The sequence below is a fragment of the Nicotiana tabacum genome, chromosome 6, assembly GCF_000715075.1.
Source record: "Nicotiana tabacum cultivar K326 chromosome 6, ASM71507v2, whole genome shotgun sequence".
In the NCBI taxonomy this organism is placed as follows: Eukaryota; Viridiplantae; Streptophyta; class Magnoliopsida; order Solanales; family Solanaceae; genus Nicotiana; species Nicotiana tabacum.
Window position 1 is genome coordinate 205,689,603 of NC_134085.1, and position 19,972 is coordinate 205,709,574.

The window sequence follows — 19,972 nt, forward strand, 5'->3', positions numbered from 1 at the left end:
AGTTAAATAAAATTGAATTTTTAAAACTCTTGAACATCATGTAAATATAAATATAAAAAAATATGATCTACATGGGTGCTTAATAAGACGTTTAACGTTAGTATATTAAAATTAAATACGATCATCATAATAAATAAACATCTTTCTCTGTATCTAATCATTTGACTACTTTCAACCTTATCCATATAAATAAATAAATATATCCATTATTAATATTTCTATTTTAAATGTAAGTATAAGAAAACTCCAACTCAAAAAACTAAAATATAAAATAAGAAACTTCCACAACTGTCAAAGTGTGTGTCTTTTCCTGGTCTAATTCAAATTCAACCCCACTTCTTTATCCATCACATCCTCGCCCCCTAACGTTCCGCTCCTTCTTTTCCAAAAGAAGACACAAAAAGAAAAGAAAAAAAAAACAGAAACGGAAAGTTCAGTCCAAACTCCGCATCTTCACTCATTCATCGCAGCCCCTGCATTCATCTTCGATGCTTGCTGGGGCAGTGATTCATTCACTTCAAAAATTATAGCTGAAGAAGAAGAGGGAAAAAAAAACCCTAGCGATCAAAATCAGTTACAGTACTAAGATGGTGTTCAAAGGTCGGTTTTTCTCATCAAAGAAATCGGAAACCTCAAGTCCAGATGGATCTTACAATAGTCCAGGATCCGGCGGGTCCAACTCCAACTCTCCGGTCCGATCCGATAAGAAGAAAGGCAAGTCTAAGGACAACTCTCCGAGCACACCTACGTCCTTGTCAAGTTTTGCTGCTAGCTTCAAAGATAAGAAGAAAAAGGATAAGGATGCTATTAATAAAGGCAAAGAAAGCCCAATTAGCGTGGAAGTTAAAAAAGAAACGGCGGCAACGTTCAATTTGAAGAAAGGAGGTGTAACGGAAACTAATAAAGAAGCTGCTGGGGCTACTACTGCTTTTCCGTTGTCACCGATAATGGCGTCATCGTTGGGCTTGAATAAAATTAAAACACGATCAGGGCCGTTGCCGCAGGAGAGCTTTTTTGGATATGGGAGTAGTAGTAGAGAGAAAGGAAATGCTTTAGGTTCCAGCAACTTGTCTAAGACTGTCGGTGATGGGCCGTCATTGAGTTCTGGTTCGGGCATGAAGAGTTTAGGGAAGAAGGATGAGAAGAAGTCAGTATTGGATTCTCCCGAGAATGCTCCATTGAGGGAAAGAAGCCCACATATACCAGGCCCATCAAGGCTGCAGAGTGGTGAATCATCTTCTGGAGCAGGTTAGAATCTTCTGGCCATTCCAATTCAGTTGAATTTTGTTGCAAAAAACTTGAAGAGACGCCCCTTAACTAAAATACGGATTTAGTGACAAATTTAGACTCATATAAGGACTCACATTACATAACTGAGCCATGTCGTGAATCAACATGTTTCTTGGCCAACCACATTGCTAAAAAATAGTAGCACTACAACTGAAGAGGTTTAAATGAGGCATTATGTAACCCTGCTAGGATTTATAGCAATGAAATCTCTTGCTTACTGATAAAAAAGGTCTAGCTGTTGTCATAGGACATAAGAGCTCTCTCATTAATGCGCATAGGCTAAGTAAAGTTTCATGAGTACGAAATTAGCTGGTTTGCTAAACACATTATGTATGTAGTGCAGGAACATTGAGGAAAGAAAATAGGCATTAGACTAAGGAAATGCAGCTGGTTCTCCCATGTTTTTTAGTTCACAAGATATTGTACAACTACTTTTTCACTACATTGTGTAATTAAACCTTATGCCACCCTGCTCCCTTTTTTGGCTGCTTTAGTTTTGGTGTCCATTTATCCTGCTACAAATTAACATAGGGAAAAGATGTAAATTGTCAGTAATGCATTCGGATGAGAGAAATTGATAGCATGTTCGTTATCCTTAGTTGCTATAAAAGGGATCAAATTCTAGACTGCTCACAACTTTATGTATTATGTAAATTCTAGTTGAAAAGTTCTCTTTCTCTCCTTTCATTTTTCTCCTACTTGGAAAGGTGTTGTTGCTTGCTGATAATTCACTATCGTAATTAATTTGTTGCAGAAACCATCTAATAAGCTTGAAAAAAAGATTGAGAGCTTTGTTATTAGACTTATCTGGATAATGGTGGACATCATCTGAGAGCTCAGAAACTTTACATGAACTCATGATCCAAAATTTCATATTCTTATTCCCCTATTGACTATAGATTTTGCGGGGTTCATGATGAGTAAGTATTTTCATTTGCTTATTGCATTGTTGTGATAGGGCAATTCGATTCATCTTGGGGCCATTCTGGAGGTCTCAGAGGCATAGATGTATGTACTCCCGAATTGAAGGTAAAAAGGTTTAATGAATACCTATTGCATTAGTTGATTCTTTCTTGCTGTAGCGTTACCCGTAGTCTAATGAAAATGTGCTTTGTAGACATCTTATGAATGTGATAATCCAAAGGAGTCCGAATCACCTCGCTTTCAAGCTATACTGCGGGTAACCAGTGCACCTAGGAAAAGGTCTCCTGCAGATATAAAAAGTTTCTCCCATGAACTTAATTCCAAAGGTGTACGGCCTTATCCATTCTGGAAGCCTCGAGGTTTAAACAATTTAGAGGTAATGTAATCTTTCGTGCTTGGTTCTTTAAGTTAGTAATGAATGATCAACTATAACCAATTTCTTGCAATTTTAAAAGGAGGTCTTAACGATGATTAGAGCAAAGTTCGACAAAGCAAAGGAGGAAGTGGACTCTGATTTGCGTATTTTCGCAGCAGATCTGGTTGGAGTTCTGGAAAAAAATGCAGAAACTCATCCAGAATGGCAGGAAACGATTGAAGATTTGCTGGTTTTGGCTCGGAGCTGTGCAATGACATCGCCGGGGGAATTTTGGCTCCAATGTGAGGGGATTGTTCAGGACCTGGATGACAGACGCCAGGAACTTCCAATGGGTACACTGAAGCAGCTGCATACTAGGATGCTTTTTATACTTACAAGGTGTACACGATTGCTTCAATTCCACAAGGAAAGTGCATTTGCTGAGGATGAACCTGTATTTCAACTTCGTCAATCGTTGCAGCCTGTGGAAAAACGCATTCCTCCAGGTATGGGAAGAAATAGTAAGATCTCTGGTCCTATGCAATTCCCAAAGGTGCCGGCCCCAAGAAAATTTTATAGTCAGGAACAACATGGGTTAGAGTGGAAGAGAGATCAGGCTGTACAGCAAGGAGACTCTCAGGCCTTGCAAGCTGAAAGTCTTAAAAAATTGGAGTCTCCTGGTGGAAGGGGAGATCGAATGGCATCCTGGAATAAATTTCCAACTCCAGCAGTAAAAAGTCCCAAACAAGCTTCTCCAACCAAGGAGGACACGATTGATGGCAATATTGAACCTTCAAAGCTATTTATGAACAAAAGAGGAACTCCTGATGTAGATCTAGCTGCTGCCAAGCATCCTCAGCTTCTTTCTGCTAAAGACTCTCATGCACACTCTTCAATTCCTTCCAAGCACCAGTATAAAGTTTCTTGGGGCCACTGGGGTGATCAACCAAGTGTATCAGATGAAAGTTCAATAATTTGTCGCATTTGTGAGGAGGAGGTTCCCACTTTGCATGTGGAAGACCACTCCAGAATTTGTGCTATTGCTGATCGTTGTGATCAAAAGGGTCTTAGTGTCAATGAGCGCTTGATTAGAATTGCAGATACTCTTGAGAAGCTCATGGAGTCATTTTCACAGAAAGACTTCCAGCCAACTGTTGGAAGTCCAGATGTCGCAAAAATATCAAACTCTAGTGTAACCGAGGAATCTGAACCTTTCTCTCCAAAACTTAGTGATTGGTCACGCAGAGGTTCAGAAGACATGCTGGACTCTTTTCCTGAAGCAGATAACTCTATGTTCATGGATGAACTTAAAGGTTTACCCACTATGTCATGTAAAACTCGCTTTGGACCAAAGTCAGATCAAGGAATGACAACATCATCTGCAGGCAGCATGACCCCTAGGTCCCCCTTGCAGACACCAAGGACAAGTCAGATAGACCTGTTATTGGCAGGTAAAGGTGGTTTCTCCGAGCATGACGATCTCCCTCAGGTAGCTGCCAATACACTACTGCCTACTTTTTAATTTCATTATTTTTTTGGTGATCAAGGTGAGAATTTGTTTTGCAGCGCTCAACGGCTGCATGGACTTGTATATATCTTTCGCTGATTTATTATATGTAATTGCTTAATTGTTATTAAAGTGGAAATATGATTAGCATTTTCAGTTCTGATTTGAGCTGTATTTTCTGTCTTATTCTTTGGAGTTGCTCCATTTGAAGTTTGAGAACCTTGTGTTTCTTGCAACATATTGATTGAAATAGAGTTTATAATGATATTTCCCTGTCTCACTGTAAAGCTTCAGTAATATTTATCTTATATCCTACAGTTGCTCGTGTTAGTGTAGTATATTTGGTATTGACTTCTTTAAATAACCTGCTTCCATATTTTCAGGAGTTCTGAATTTTGACATTTTGATGTTATAATTTTTTATGTTGCAGATGAATGAACTGGCAGATATTGCTCGATGTGTGGCAAATACGCCTTTAGATGATGATCAGTCTCTGTCCTATTTGCTCTCTTGCCTTGAAGATCTGAAAGTTGTGACGGAACGCAGAAAGTTGGATGCACTTACAGTGGAAACGTTTGGAACCCGCATAGAAAAGCTGATAAGGTAATTTAGTTTCTTGCTTGTGATTTAACCCTGCTGGTGCTTTCCGAGAAAAAGATAAATTGTAAGAATTGTGACATCAGGCGGCGAGGAAATAAAAGGAAGGAATAATACTTTTGTCTTTCTACTTCAGGGAGAAGTATTTGCAACTATGCGAACTAGTTGATGATGACAAGGTTGATATCACTAGCACTGTCATTGATGAAGATGCTCCCTTGGAAGATGATGTTGTACGTAGCTTGAGAACCAGCCCTATTCATTCGAAAGACCGTACCTCTATAGATGACTTTGAGATAATAAAACCAATTAGTCGTGGTGCATTTGGCCGTGTTTTCTTGGCAAAAAAGAGAGCAACTGGAGATTTCTTTGCAATTAAGGTACTACTGACAGTTTGCTATAGGAGTTTCTTTTTTTGTTGATCAACTCTCGTGAGCCTTTTATTTTCTTTAATTTATTTTTGTGTTGATCAACCCTCTGTCGTGTTTTCCTTTCCTTTTAAAATGATTTTCATGTGATATGTGAGCAAGCACCTCTAAAGCTATCTCCCTAAACCCCAGCCAAGAGACAACTGAAACAAGAATTCCATGTCATCAAGTTGTTTTCATATGCATTTTGTCATCTCTAGAAGAGGAATTTATGATGAATTTGGGGATGTATCTGGAAGGATTATGTAACAACGGCAAGACGTTCTTCATCACTTGGGAACACCATAACCTCAGGAAGAGGAAAGGAAAGAGATTGGCGAGAGAACATTTAGAACCAAAAGAATACATAAACAGTATATTAAAAAAACCATTTTAAAACCTTCATTACCCAATTGCCTTTTGGCAATTCCAGGGAGTTGCATAGTTAACTTTATGATGTATATATGTGTGCTTCAGTTTCCTATCAAAAAGGCGTCTGCACATCTATATCTTTTCAAGGTCTTGAGCAGGGGAGGTGTAATTTCTTCATCGTTTAACTGAGGTCTCCCATTTCTATTCTGCTGGATATGTGTTGTCGGCATGTCTGTTGGTTTCTCTGATGATATTATTTTTACTTCTCAGAAGCTTCTGGTCTGTGGAACCACGATTTAGGTTGAGAACCATTCTGCTTTCCTGCATCAGTTACTCTCATTCAGTTGAATTTGGTTTTATGCCTTATTTGTGCTTTATACTTTTTTGAGCATACATGAAAGTTTTGCTCAACTCAAAGTAAAAAAGAACTTGGCCCTCCATGAGTGCTGGTGGTAGAGTATGCTGCTTTTCTGATCCCACCTCTTCTTAGCCTTATAGTCAATATCTTAATTGCGCAAGTGTTGATTTTGTGTGTCAGAAAAGGATGTTTATTGTGGCTGTCCAACTTACATGTTTAGTCTACAGGTTTTGAAGAAGGCAGATATGATACGCAAAAATGCCGTTGAGAGTATCTTGGCGGAACGCGATATTTTAATATCGGTTCGCAATCCCTTTGTGGTGAGCATGGTGAACTGAGAAAGCTTTTACTTCTAGACATGATAAACTGTTTCACTAATTTCTTACGTATTAGGTTCGCTTCTTCTACTCTTTTACTTGCCGTGAAAATTTGTACCTTGTGATGGAATACCTGAATGGGGGGGACCTGTATTCATTGTTGAGGAATCTTGGTTGCTTGGATGAAGATGTTGCTCGTGTATATATCGCTGAAGTAGTGAGTATTTCTATCTCCCTTACAAACATTGTGCACAACATGATTAAACATAAATCTGATACTCTGAGCTGATCAGGTGCTTGCTCTGGAATATCTGCACTCTTTGCGAGTGGTTCATCGTGATTTAAAGCCAGACAATTTGTTGATTGCTCATGATGGTCATATCAAGGTATTGTTTCTCTTATATTTTACTTTTATAAGTGCTGTCAATTCGGATTTAGCTAAGAACTGAGCACAATGGAAGCAAAGAATCTATATTGGTGATACCAATAAGTTGAGACTAAGGTTTAGGTGTTGCTACACGTCAGTTTTTCGTGTTTGCAAGGAGTCTTTATAGTCTGGTTGGAGACTTGTATATCGGTGTAGGAATGAGTGTGAGACTTAAAAGCACTTCGAGTAGCCCCTAATTTATCTTAGAAGACAAATTGTGAAATGGGCCACGATAAAGCAGAATGGTTATAGAGGAATCATATAGTAGGCACGACTAGTTTGGGATTGAGGTGCAATTGATTGATTGAGTGAAATGGAGTTATATGACTGTTTTAACTGGACTTGTATTCCAGATATGTTAGTTCTACCTCAACTTTTTGGGAATTGGGGGGGGGGGGGGACGATTTATTGGTTCTCCTGGTTATAGTTTGAAGACAGTTCTCTTAGATCCTCCAGCTTGTTTCTTTCTATCTTAGCAAGTGCACGTTTGGTACCCATGTTGCACCCTCCCCCCCCCGGCTTTGGTTCAGTGGTAAGAGTACGACGAGCGATGTGTGGGTTAGGCGCACGTCACGTGTTCAAGCCCAGCATGGACAAAATCTGGTATTTAACTGAAGAAGGGCAAAGGTGCGGAGCTAATATCTAACAAGTTTCGACCGTGCACCTACTTGTTTTCGGGATTTATCGGCTATCAAAAATTGCTTGGTATCCATGTTGTTAACGGTGTAGCTTGCCAGCATGTCAGGAATGTATGTGAATGTCAACCTGTAATTCATAGTATTGAACTGGGAAATTTCATGAGTGGACTTGGGCCAGGCTTGTCACATCAAGTTGGTAATTCTGCTATGCATTTCAATCTTGACCAAATAAAGGCCTAGGTTTGGAATATAAAATAATTAAGGCAACTGTTTAATCGAGTTAAAAGTTATGGAACACGTCTTTCAGTGAAACACGATAAACATATATTGGTTTACAATAGTTTGTCGCCATGGATATGACTATTTGCATAGTAAGTGTAACAGCTTACTCTGAAATGCTATGTAACCACAGATCGTTTTGCCAAAGCATTCTTAGGTTCTTTAATGGAATCTAACATGATAAATCCTCTAATAAATAAAAGCAATTGAGGGTTTTAGTGAAGTAATATACTCTTTAGTGCATAGGGTTTAAGTCAAGTTGTTTATACAGTTCTTTTGGGGGTTATATAATTCAGCCTTTTTTTTCCATACTCATACTGTCCTTCCATCGTTATATTATTTGTTTCCTTTTTGAGCTTGGGTCTCTTGCTTGGGCCGAGGGTCTACCAGAAACAACCTTTCTACCCCTACAAGGTAGGGGTAAGGCTGCATACGCACTACCCTCCCGAAACCCCTACTTGTGGGATTACACTGGGATTGTTGTTGTTGTTTTTGAGCTTGGGTCGAGTATGCTTATGTTAATTATCCCTTCTCAAGCAAATCACTGAAGTGTAATTTCATATGTTTTTGCTGATGTAAGCAGGTCTTGTCAATTGGTGTACAGATGTTTGCCCTTGTTAAAAAGCAGCTCATCTTTCGATAAAATTGCTTGAAATGCATTAAGTATTTTCTTAGTGAGGTTGAATTTCTATTATTCTGCTCTTTTGCCTATAGATCTTAATAGTAGTCAACCTAAAATGCAAAGGTTCCTGATTGACCTGTTTCTTTTGTGGTTTCTGGTTTGAAGTTCATTATCATGTTTAAGCGTGCAGTCTTCTTGCTGATGAGTTAGCTATAATGGTGCTATTGTTTACAGTTGACGGACTTTGGGCTTTCTAAAGTTGGTCTTATCAATAGCACAGATGACTTGTCTGGTCCGGCAGTCAGTGGAGCATCCATGATGGAAGATGATGAATCTCAGTTATTGGCACCTGAGCATCAGCAGGAGAAGCGCGAGAAACGTTCTGCTGTTGGCACACCAGACTATTTGGCACCCGAAATCCTTCTAGGAACAGGGCATGGTATGTATGAACTAATTTATCATTTGAGAAGTGGCAGATGAAGCAATCAGATATATATCAGCCTGTTGTCGTCCATGATGGAAGATGATGAATCTTAGTTGTCGAAATTGTTGCTTGGTTTAGAGATATTCAAATCTTCGTATTAAGCCTCTGTTTAAGTTGTCATATCTTTGTAGTTTAGCTTTATCTTTAACCTGGAAGAAAACTATTTGGATGTGATAGCATTCTTCTTTGGTGCCATTATGTTTCTGGTTAAGTGGTGGTTACCACAGCTTAATTTTTTTTGCAGGTTTCACGGCTGATTGGTGGTCTGTGGGTGTTATCCTCTTTGAGTTGATTGTTGGCATTCCACCTTTCAATGCGGAGCACCCTCAGGTTAATATTTTGTAAAATTGTGTTTATTGTTTATTGTCCCATGTAACATTCTGAGTGTATTTCGTTGATCAGTTTTTTGTGTTTGCATAGAAGAATGAACAACTATTATTCTTTATGCTTTACGTTATGTTCAAATCTTTCTCTATATTGCTTAAGCAATTTTTTCAATTGTGGGAAGAGATGGCATAGTCTGTGGAATACTTTGAAATGCCGTTTTGGGGACGTCCTATTAAAATTGGAGCTATAAGGTTGGAATACTTGAAATAATGCTAGTTTCTATCTGGTGGAAATATACTCATCTCCTAACAGCTTGTTTCACTTGGAATATGAAACCGATTTTAATTGCTTCAACGTACATTAAATAACTGATTTCATACTAACCGTCTGAATTCTGAGAAATATGTGGATATAGCAAAAAGAAACGACTTCCTCAAATGATTACCGATTTGATTAATAGAACTGATTTAATCATAGAACCAGGTGAAAAAGATTAAACCAAATAGGACCTAAATGTATTTATGAGAAACAACTTAGATCTTCATTTTAAAGAAAGCAGCATGTTTTTGCGTTTTCGCTTTTTCTTTCACAATTGTAGCACTCGGGACATTCTTTGCCCTCACATTGACTCTTCATCTTTTCTGATTTTATTTATAGTTTTTTGCATGTGATCCAGACTTTAAGCTGCTTTTTTTTTTTGAGTAAATATGTCTTACATGATGATAACTAGTTTGCTTAGCATTTTTTAGAGTTGACGAGTGAGGGTTGGGACTTCGAGTCACCAAAGGAGGGAAGACAATAGATGTTGCTGGGTTGGAGGTTAGGGTTAGGTGGAAAAAAAGTATTGTTTAGTGTTAAAAGTTTTTTTTTTAACCTTCTAAAAAATAAATGAGTTTATAGAAAAATACTTGGAATCAATGCAAACTTAGCTAAATATAGGAGACAATGGAAGAAAAAGATCCATATTGGTGATATCTAATAGTTGGGAATAGGTTTTAGATTTGTTATAGAACTTTCATTATATATGTGTGTGTGTGTATATATATATCCATATTGGTGATATCTAATAGTTGGGAATAGGTTTTAGATTTGTTAGAGAACTTTCATTATGCGTGTGTGTGTTTATATATATATATATATATCCATATTGGTGATATCTATATGTATATATATGTATGTATGTATATATATATGTACGTATATATAATGTACACACACATGCATATATGCACACACTTATTCACTTTTATTTTATTTGGTTTGAGTGATAATATGAGCTGAGCTTAAATGAAGCAACAACAACAACAACAAACCCAATATAATCCCACGAGTGGGGTCTGGGGAGGGTAGTGTGTACTCAGACCTTACCCCTACCTTGAGGGTAAAGAGGTTGTTTTCGATAGACCCCCGATTGAAGGAAAGAAAAAGAAAGCAGTAACAACCAACAATACCAACAACAAGATAATAAGGGAACAAGCAGTATCAACAGCAAGATAATAAGAAATATGTAGTAATAAAGATTGTCAATGAGCTTAAATGAAGCAGTGATGATTTATATAGCCGACGCCAACTTGTTTGAGATTGAGGCGTAGTCGTTGTTATTGTTTATTAAATGAGTTTAATAATAAAACTAAAGAGCAAAAAGGAAGTCTTAGTAAATTATATGAATTTCGTTGCTAGATGTTTATGGATCTATTACTAATAGCATCACTTATAGGTATTGTGAACTGCTATTTCATGATATGAGTTACCAATCAATGAACTATGCCTCAACCCGAAACTCGTTGGGATCAACTAAATAAATCCTTGTTATACTCGTGACAATTTTATGAAATCTGGTAGGGAAACATTGGTGTAACTGGTAAAGTTGTTGCATGTGACCAGGAGGTCACGGGTTCAAGCCATGGAAACAGCCTTTTGCAAAAATGCAGGGTAAAGCTACGTACAATAGACCCTTGTGGTCCGGCCCTTCCCCGAACCCCGCGCATAGCGGGAGCTTAGTGCACCAGAAAAAGTTAAATTTGACCGCTTTATTCTTTTCTGATAACCATTTGGCCACTTTATTCTTTTGCTTTCTTAAATCAATAAACAATTAGCTCGCAAGCAAATACCATTAGTTCAGTTCAAAAAAAAAAATACCATTAGTTTGTTACCTTCTTATTGGATTATTATTTCCTTTAGTGAATGTGAATCGCATATTTTAATTTGTTGTTGTTATGGAGATTATTTGATGGAATACTTTCTCTTGTCGAGTAACTTGCTGTCCTCTTTTCATATTTCTTTTAAGTGTCTTTATTGATTACACTTAACAATTTCAGACGTTGATTATTGAATGCAAAAGTGAATGTAACTCTCAAATTCCGAACTTGGTATATAAACAGTTAATTGCTGACAGTAGCACTCTTTTAGCGGTTTCTATTTTTTCTTGGATATATTATGCTGATGTTTTTGCATAAGCGCTTTTAAATTTTGTATTAACCTTTTCTTGTATGTAGAAAATATTCGACAATATTCTCAATTGTAATATACCTTGGCCTGGAGTTCCTGAGGAGATGAGTTTTGAGGCGCATGATCTGATTGACCGGTAAGAGAATCTTTCTGCCTGATCTTTTGTATCCCAACGTAGTCTTGCTTCTTAGCTGTGAGTATTTTTTTTGACCTTCTCTTGTTTCTGGGCAGAAGCATGCGTGAATTATGAGATGTTATTTTCCTATGTGAGTAATCAGTTTTATGGACTTCCGAGAGGCCACATTAAATTGGTTTTGACTACTAACACTAATGTTTTATTAAAAGATTTATTTTACCTGACCTTATCCAAAAAATATATTAAAAATTTTATTAGTAAATGATCTGAACACGGTTGTGACACTAAAGCAAATTTCAAATGCTTTTAGCTAATTTCTTCTCCACCTTGATGTTTTCATGTGCATGGATGCACTTCAGCGACTCCCGAAGGTGGACACTACTTTCTCTGAAGACTCTTTAATAGTATCAAATCCTTTTCTCAGGAACAGGAAAAAAAAGTGTCATCGCAGAAAGAATAACTTTGACCAGTCATATCACTAAGTAGATCTCTTCTGCCAAATGAGAGAATGAGTTGGGGGTTTCTAACCTACTATTTGATATGGAGTTCAATGAATCAACTATGCCTAATAAGTGAATCCGCTGGATCCATTTGATTCTATTTGTGCCCATTTCATCCCAATACTATTATCAAGTGGAGCTAATTCTATTATCCTCAAGTGCATTTACTCAGATTTTACTAGCCTTGTCTACGTCTTAGTTCTTTGAATTAGGATGACCAAGCTTTAATAACATAAAGCACAGTTACCTATAAAAAAATAGAAAAATAAAACATGTCTCTCTTCTCAAATTAAACACAAATATCATAGAAACATGACTTTCTTCTCTGTCTAACAGATGTATCATAGAACTATATCTTATCCGTTTCTCAATTTCAGGCTGCTGTCATTGTCAATTTCAGGTTACTAACAGAAGATCCTAACCAGAGACTTGGAGCCGGCGGAGCCTCAGAGGTGGCATTGGTTTTCTATCAACATTGATATGAACCTAGTTCTATTCATTCTTTGAAAGTTTAAATCATTGGAATTCATCTGGAAACAAATATAATTCTTATGCAGGTGAAGCAGCACCCCTTTTTTAGAGATATTAACTGGGACACACTTGCTAGACAGAAGGTTTGACTGCAATCTCTATTTTATTTTTGCTGTGCGTATAGTAGCTGATAGATCAATGATGTCCCTCGTAAGCTAATCACTTTTGCACCAATGGTTGTATGTTTCTCAGGCTGCATTTGTGCCTGCTTCAGAAAGTGCACTGGATACAAGTTATTTCACCAGTCGCTTCTCTTGGAATCCTTCAGATGAACGTGTATATGCAGCCAGTGAATTTGAGGATTCTAGCGACAATGGTAGTGTTAGCGGTAGTAGCAGTTGTTTAAGTAATCGTCATGATGAAATGGTATGTTTACGACCAACGTATTTAAGGTTTATTTGGGAATCTGGATATTTTATTGGTGTGTGTGTTTAACTTCAATGCATTGCTGAACAGGTTGATGAGTGTGGCGGTCTTGCAGAATTTGAATCAGGCTCTTCCATCAACTATTCTTTTAGTAACTTCTCATTCAAGGTAATTTTATATTCGATCATACTTTGATTCACGACACTTGATGCATGCTTCCTTTGCTTTTGATTGTTATCGCTTTGTGTCATTTTGGCTTACTAAGCTTTTCAATGTTATAACAAGGAGAGAAAACATGCTAAACAAGTAAAGAGTTTCTTGATTCTGGTATATAACAATTGTGGTATTGAACCTATGAGTCATACCAGGAAAAAGTGATAGAGCTTAGACTTGGGACATTCCCGCAGGTGACAAAAGATTAGTTTGGATTTGTGCCTAATAGATCTGCATCTGAGTTTATATTTCTGCTAAGATAACTGAAGGAATTTTTTAAAGAGACGAAGCAACATCTTCACGTGGATAAAGAGTACGGTAGAGTGTAAAAATAGCTTTGTGAGTTGGTGGGTAAGGGAGAAGAATGGAATTCATATCAAATAACATAAGTGCCTTAAATGATATGTAGGAAAGAGATGTAAGACAGTGGGGAGGGGATACAAAAGAGTTTTCTATAACCATGCATCATTCTTTAAAGAAATTGCCATGGATTTACACTAGTGATTAGCCTTGTGTCTGTACTCCTTTACACTTAGTTATGGATGAGTTGACCAATAGCATATGAGGTGAAATTTCATGGTGTATGGTATTTGCAAATCATTTTGTGCTATAATTGAGGAAACCAGTGAGATAGTCAACCAAAAAATTGAACCATAGATGTGTTTGCGGCGCTTACGTACAGAAATTTCAAATGTCTAGTCTCAGCTTTCTAAGAGAGAGGATAGAATGATAGATTGGAAACATGACAGTTGAAATGAAAGAGAGCTATGAGAGTGTCCTGTGATAGGAGGATACCGACCAATGTGAAAGGCAAGTTTTATAGAACTGTTGGAAACCGGCAATGTTACATCTGAGTGAATGTTGGATCTCTAAGGCTAACAAATCAACAAGATTTGTGCTGTTGAGATGCAGATAAAAGAACATATAATGTCTTAAAATGAATCAAGTGAATGCAAATGAAGCAAAATTGAATTTAACATTTATTCCTTTTCTGGTGGACCAATCATCCTGTGATCCCCGCGCTGAGTGATTCTCTCCACACAAAAAAAGAAAAAAAATGAAAAATACCATGTGTTGTTCCATAAACATAAACATGCGATTTTGTAAATTAGAACCCATTGTGGGGTGTAACTAGATAACATCTATCGACTAGTTCTCTGATACAAATCCTTCAACAGGACTCTTCTTTTTCTAGTACAAGTAAACCCATTAGCGGAAAAATTCTAGAACCCATGTTTCGAGTATAAGAAAATCCTTCACTAAAAAGATACTAATGCATCCTTGAGGGAATGTCGTTTAAGTCCAGAAGTTAGTGTATTGGATGCCTGGGTAGTTGCAGCTAGTCTAGTAGAGCTAAATCAGCACCAAGCAAATCTCCTTTATAGTCTTTCTCCGCTTTCCCACCAAGCGTGTCTGTACTCCCTTCCTAACATAATTTACTAAATATCCAATTCCTATACTCGGTAGGATCGCCTGCAGCTAGACATTGGTGTTACAATATTAGATAAGTTTAAAATGTGACGCCTGCAGCTAGACATTGGTGTTACAATATTAGATAAGTTTAAAACTTATCACATATGTCAGAAGATAAATGAGAGGAACTTCAGATGGTTTGGTCATGTAAACCCATGAATAATCTCATGGAGGATGAACAACCAATACACCGGAAGAGTTGTCTATAGGTGTGTAAAACAAGGATGATTATCTCATGGAGGAGTTGTCTCAGCAGATGTATAATCTCTTAGAACTCATGAATTTGGCAATAGAACACAAAGTGATATGATTCAGGTTATAACCAGCGGAATAATTGAAAATAAATTGATTAATAATGTCATTCATGCAATTCCAATTTTACTGTCCTATCTGTATGTCTGAAAAAACAATTGGTGTATCAAAATCAATCACACATAAAGAACGATAAAAAAGAACCAAAGATGCAAACTCAAGAAGGAAAAATTACCGTGGCTTGAGAGTAACCCAAAGGTTCATTCTGAACAAATAGGGTTCCAGCCTCACAATGATGTTTATTAATCTCACCTTATCAAAAAATGATGTTTATTAATCTCAAAATATGCAAAACTAATCGCTGGACCCCTACCTTGTGAGGAAAATGTGAGAAATAATACACTGGAAAAATATTATTGATGTATTAACTATGTTACAATGAGTCCTATTTATAAGTAACTTACTCCTATTACATACTGGACTAGGACTAATTGCATATATTCACATAACTATTATAACATTCCCCCTCAAGCTGGTCCATACAATCATATGTACTTAGCACTCCCCTCAAGCTGGTCCATACAAATCATATGTACTGAGCTTGTTTACGTAACTAATACGAGGACCACTAAGAGTATCTTTTCTCTAGCAAAGTGACAGTCAATCTCATATGTTTAGTTCTCTCATGAAACACTGGATTTGATGCAATATGAAGAGCAACTTGATTATCACACACAAGTTCCATCTGGCTGATCCATACAAATCATATGTACTGAGCTTGTTTATGTAACTAATACGAGGACCACTGAGAGTATCTTTTCTCTGACAAAGTGGCAGTCAATCTCATATGTTTAGTTCTCTCATGGAACACTGGATTTGATGCAATATGAAGAGCTACTTGATTATCACACACAAGTTCCATCTGGGTGATCTCACCAAATTTCAACTCCTTGAGTAACTATTTGATCCAAATTAGCTCACATGTCGCCATAGCCATTGCTCGATATTCTGCTTCTGCACTAGACCAAGCAACCACATTCTGTTTCTTGCTCTTCCAAGACACCAAATTACCTCTTACTAAGACACTATTCAGACATAGAACTTATATCAGAAGGTGATCCTGTCCAATCAGCATCTGAGTATCCAACGATCTGCTCATGACCTCGATCCTCAAACAATAATCTTTTCCCTGGAGCTGATTTTATATGCCGAAGAATGCGGACAATTGCATCCCAATGACTATCACAGGGAGAGTCCATAACTGACTCACAACACTCACAGGAAAGGAAATATCATGTCTAGTCAATGTGAGGTAATTTATTTTACCAACCAGCCGCTTATATCTTGCAGGATCGCTAAGAGGCTCCTCTATCCTTGCAGAAGTTTAGAATTCGGACTATAACCTATTATTCATGTCTCCTCAAGAATGTCTAAGGCATACTGCCGTTGTGGGATCAAATACCTGAGCTAAACTGAGCAACCTCAATACCCAAAAAATACTTTAATCTGCCTAGATCCTTAGTCTGAAAGTGCTGAAAGAGATGTTTCTTTAACTTAGTAATACCATCCTGATCATTGCCGGTAAAAACAATAATGTCAACATAAATGACCAGATAAATAAAGAGATTTGAAGCAGAATGCCAATAAAACATAGAGTGATCAGCTTCACTACAAGTCATGTCAAACTCCTGGATAACTGTGTTGAACTTATAAAACCGGGCTTGAGGAGACTGCTTTAGACTATAAAGTGGCTAGCGCAAGCGACATACAAGGCCACTAGACTCCCCTCGAGCAACAAAATAAGGTGGTTGCTCCATATAAACTTCAACCTCAAGGTCACTGTGACGTATGTTACATTACCTATCTACAATGAGTCCTATTTATAAGTATACATAGTACATAATCTACTCCTACTACATAGGGGACTAAGACCAATTACATATATTCACATGACTATTCTAACAGGAAAAATATCAAAAAATAAAATATCCTCAAAATACTTGTATGTTGGCTCATCTGATGTGCTTCCTTGTTTTGCGCTACAACATAGATTCGCGATGTTCTATGTGATTCCTCTTTTGGTGCTCTCTTTCAGCTTTGATCAATCAATTGTTACTTTTGCTATATGTTATGTTTTCTGTTGGTGCTAAGGAGCCATTACATATTTGATTGACTGGTCAAATTTTTTTAACTTTTCTTCCTGCAGAATCTCTCCCAGCTTGCATCAATCAATTATGATTTGCTTTCGAAAGGTTGGAAAAATGATCAGCCGACAAATCCTAATGCATAGCCAAATGGCACTTGCATGTCTGAGTATCAGATTTAATTTTTCTTTTGGGCCAAAGTGATGAAAAGGATGGTCGGCCATCATCTCCTGTCTATATACCTTGTAAATGTATGTACTTGCCTAATAGTGTTCTATTCCGTAGCACTATTGTTATGCTTTAGAAGATGATTGAAACCTTTTGTCGTCCTTTTGCAGATATATATAAGCAGCTTAAAGACTGTGACTGACTACTGAAGGATGTGTTTTGTCATACAAACAAGTATCATGCCGTAAGGTTGTGGTTTGGGTTGTTTCATTAAGTTTTTATTATTCTTCTGTTCTCATGCACAGCCGCGAGAGGCCCTCCAGTCATTGGCGTTAGGGCCTCTGATTGTACTGATAATTTCCCCTCCACAGCAATAAAAACACATCCCATGCTTTACTCGTTCCTGCAAGTATTTGCTTAACTTTTTTCTGCGCTTCAGGTCCTGGCTAATTTCGCTGTTGAGATTAGTCTAAGGCCTCTCTTATCTGTTATTTTGGCCTTTGCTAAGAAGAGGAAAATTAAAATAATAATCAGTGCAGTAGTAAGAAAAGTCTCCTATTCTTTTTATGTGCACACTTGCATGTACAAGTATTGATTTTATTTTGCCAGTACCTTGCCTTAGTTAAGCTAATCTTACAAGATGCCTAGATAAATTGCATTTAACACTTACCTGGTCCAGAATGGACTATCTTTTCTTTTTTATAGTCTCTCTAATAGTTATGCAATTGAATAATCGATGCAGTTCTTGAAATATTTTTCTTTGGATTATGAAATGTGTATGATTTGGTGTTTGGTACGAGTCAGATGACAATGGTGTCTCGAGCAATGAATTTGTTTTCAGTAATTCGAGACTCAACCCTTCCTATCTGGTACAATCAATGGTATGGAGAATCTGGAGAAGAGTAAGTTGCTGCTGCAATCATATACAGTTTATGCTGTCCAACTTCTATTATCGTCCATTATACTCTGGGAAAATGGACAGAACTAAAGCAAGTTTAGATTCCTCCAAGGCTATCATTTTAAGTAAATGGAGAATGTTTTGGTGCAATACCCAAATAAAATAAGGAGGAATTTATAGTTTAGAACCTAGTAACTATAGTTTCCTATTTACCATTCCCAGCTACTGTTGAATTGTTATCATCTTGTATCACTTGTATTCAAATGCGTAATGAATACAATGTGTGTTAACTGTATTAGTTTGCGCAATGAATAAAACCTTATCAATTGTATTCGTTCGCGCAATTGTATTCATTCGCGCAACAAATACAACATGTATCAACTGTAACCAATGCAAAATAACAAGGTGTATATAAAGGATACAACTTGTATCAACTGTATTCGTTCGAACAACGAATACAACCAAGGCGAATACAGAAATACAAAAAAATAAAATGCTTTTGTTGAAAGTCAAACTCAAGATCTCAACTAAGCGGGCGCTCTAACCAACTGAGCTACAAGAGTTTGTTACTCTTTTGTTTTCGTTCAAAACAATTAATTTCTTGCTTTATGGATTTGCTATATGTTGCGATCAAACACACACGCAAGTATACCCGGTCGTCAAGTAATACAGTGACTCAAAAGTCGAATGTCGAACCCATAGAGACTTAGATTGATCGTTAACTAAGCAAACTAAAATCAATTTAATGTCCAAGATAACCAAAAGTTGGTTTTTCTATTGCAACTACTATTGCGAAATTTAAACACGTAACCAAGTGAGATATAGATTCCAAGGTTGTGGTCGATTTATCAATCCTATTGAGTTCGTAATTATACCTGTTAATCCAAATTATCTATGATTGCTAGTTGACCAGATCGTTTAAATAAATAGCATGTTTCCACAATACTATCCGTCTATCCATAATATATCAACCCTATATTCCTATGGTCTTGAATCTATCATGAACGAATATAATACGGTATTCAAATAAGCAAGACTGTTAGGTGTATTCCTATCCTAACCGTGAAATTTTTTCCCGAGCCACGGGTTCAGAAACAATCTCTATCTAATTCTACTCTAATCTAAACACGACTTTCTCAAGCGTAGCATAGATACTAAATAGAACTCAACTGCTGGCCAAACAATCAAGCAAGTATGCACAAAATTAGATAAACAACCAAGATGATAACTTGAATTAACGGTAATTTCATTAATAAACTCAATATTTATGACAACCATAACCCTAGAACGTGAAGTTTAGCTCCACATAGACATGGTAGCAAAACAACAATTCATCCAAAAAACGTAAAGATTACTAAGTTTGATGGAAGAAAGATGGAATCTGATGAATCCCGGCCTCCACAGCGGCTCCATGCTCTCCATAGGTCTAAAGTATGTCAAAAGTCCTAAAAATAATGTTTTTATATGTATTTATATCAAGTAGAGTCGGGCCTAGACGAAAACACCTTTTCTTGCGCAAAATAGGATTCCAGCTCTGTAAAAATTGCACAGGCGCGCCGCATGGGGCTACGCTCCACATGATGTGCTTGTGGGATTTATCAGGGAGCGTGCGAAATTGACAACAACAGCAATTTACATAGCCACGCCGTCCCACGCGCCACAGTTGTGTCTTTTTCTTAGAGTACGGATTTTTCTTGACTTTTTGATATCCAAGTGTGGTTCTCGACCCCCAAACGCGATCTCGGCTTGATCCCTTGGGCTTTTACTCAGACTTCAAAGTTTCAAATAGCCTAATTCATTCCATAACATCTACATAGCTCGGAATCGCTCATACAATGCATAAAACATGCAAATAGTGCAAAAGACTAGTGATTAAAGCTCAAACTTAATTAAAGTGTAGTAAATTAGAGTGTGATAAGTCACTAAAGTACGCAATTAT

General features: G+C 37.2%; 1 protein-coding gene across 3 annotated transcripts; it reads left to right on the forward strand.

The window, feature by feature from the left end:
• The first annotated feature begins 367 nt into the window (after positions 1-367).
• On the forward strand, positions 368-18,368 carry LOC107808618 (putative serine/threonine protein kinase IREH1). 3 transcript variants are annotated; one of them, XM_016633143.2, is made up of 19 exons: positions 368-1,248; positions 2,249-2,319; positions 2,408-2,590; positions 2,670-4,058; positions 4,507-4,679; positions 4,810-5,053; positions 6,038-6,130; positions 6,204-6,344; positions 6,421-6,513; positions 8,328-8,532; positions 8,822-8,907; positions 11,400-11,488; positions 12,389-12,440; positions 12,546-12,602; positions 12,712-12,885; positions 12,976-13,053; positions 17,030-17,218; positions 17,306-17,384; positions 17,878-18,368. In XM_016633143.2, exons 1-17 carry the CDS (start codon positions 588-590, stop codon positions 17,111-17,113), a joined length of 3,873 nt encoding a protein of 1,290 aa, XP_016488629.1. In that variant the 5' UTR covers positions 368-587; the 3' UTR covers positions 17,114-17,218; positions 17,306-17,384; positions 17,878-18,368. The 3 variants fall into 3 exon arrangements, with proteins under 3 accessions (XP_016488629.1, XP_016488628.1, XP_016488627.1); XM_016633142.2 differs by having other exon boundaries at positions 17,940-18,368; XM_016633141.2 differs by lacking the exon at positions 17,878-18,368 and having other exon boundaries at positions 17,306-17,539.
• Positions 18,369-19,972: the final 1,604 nt, after the last annotated feature.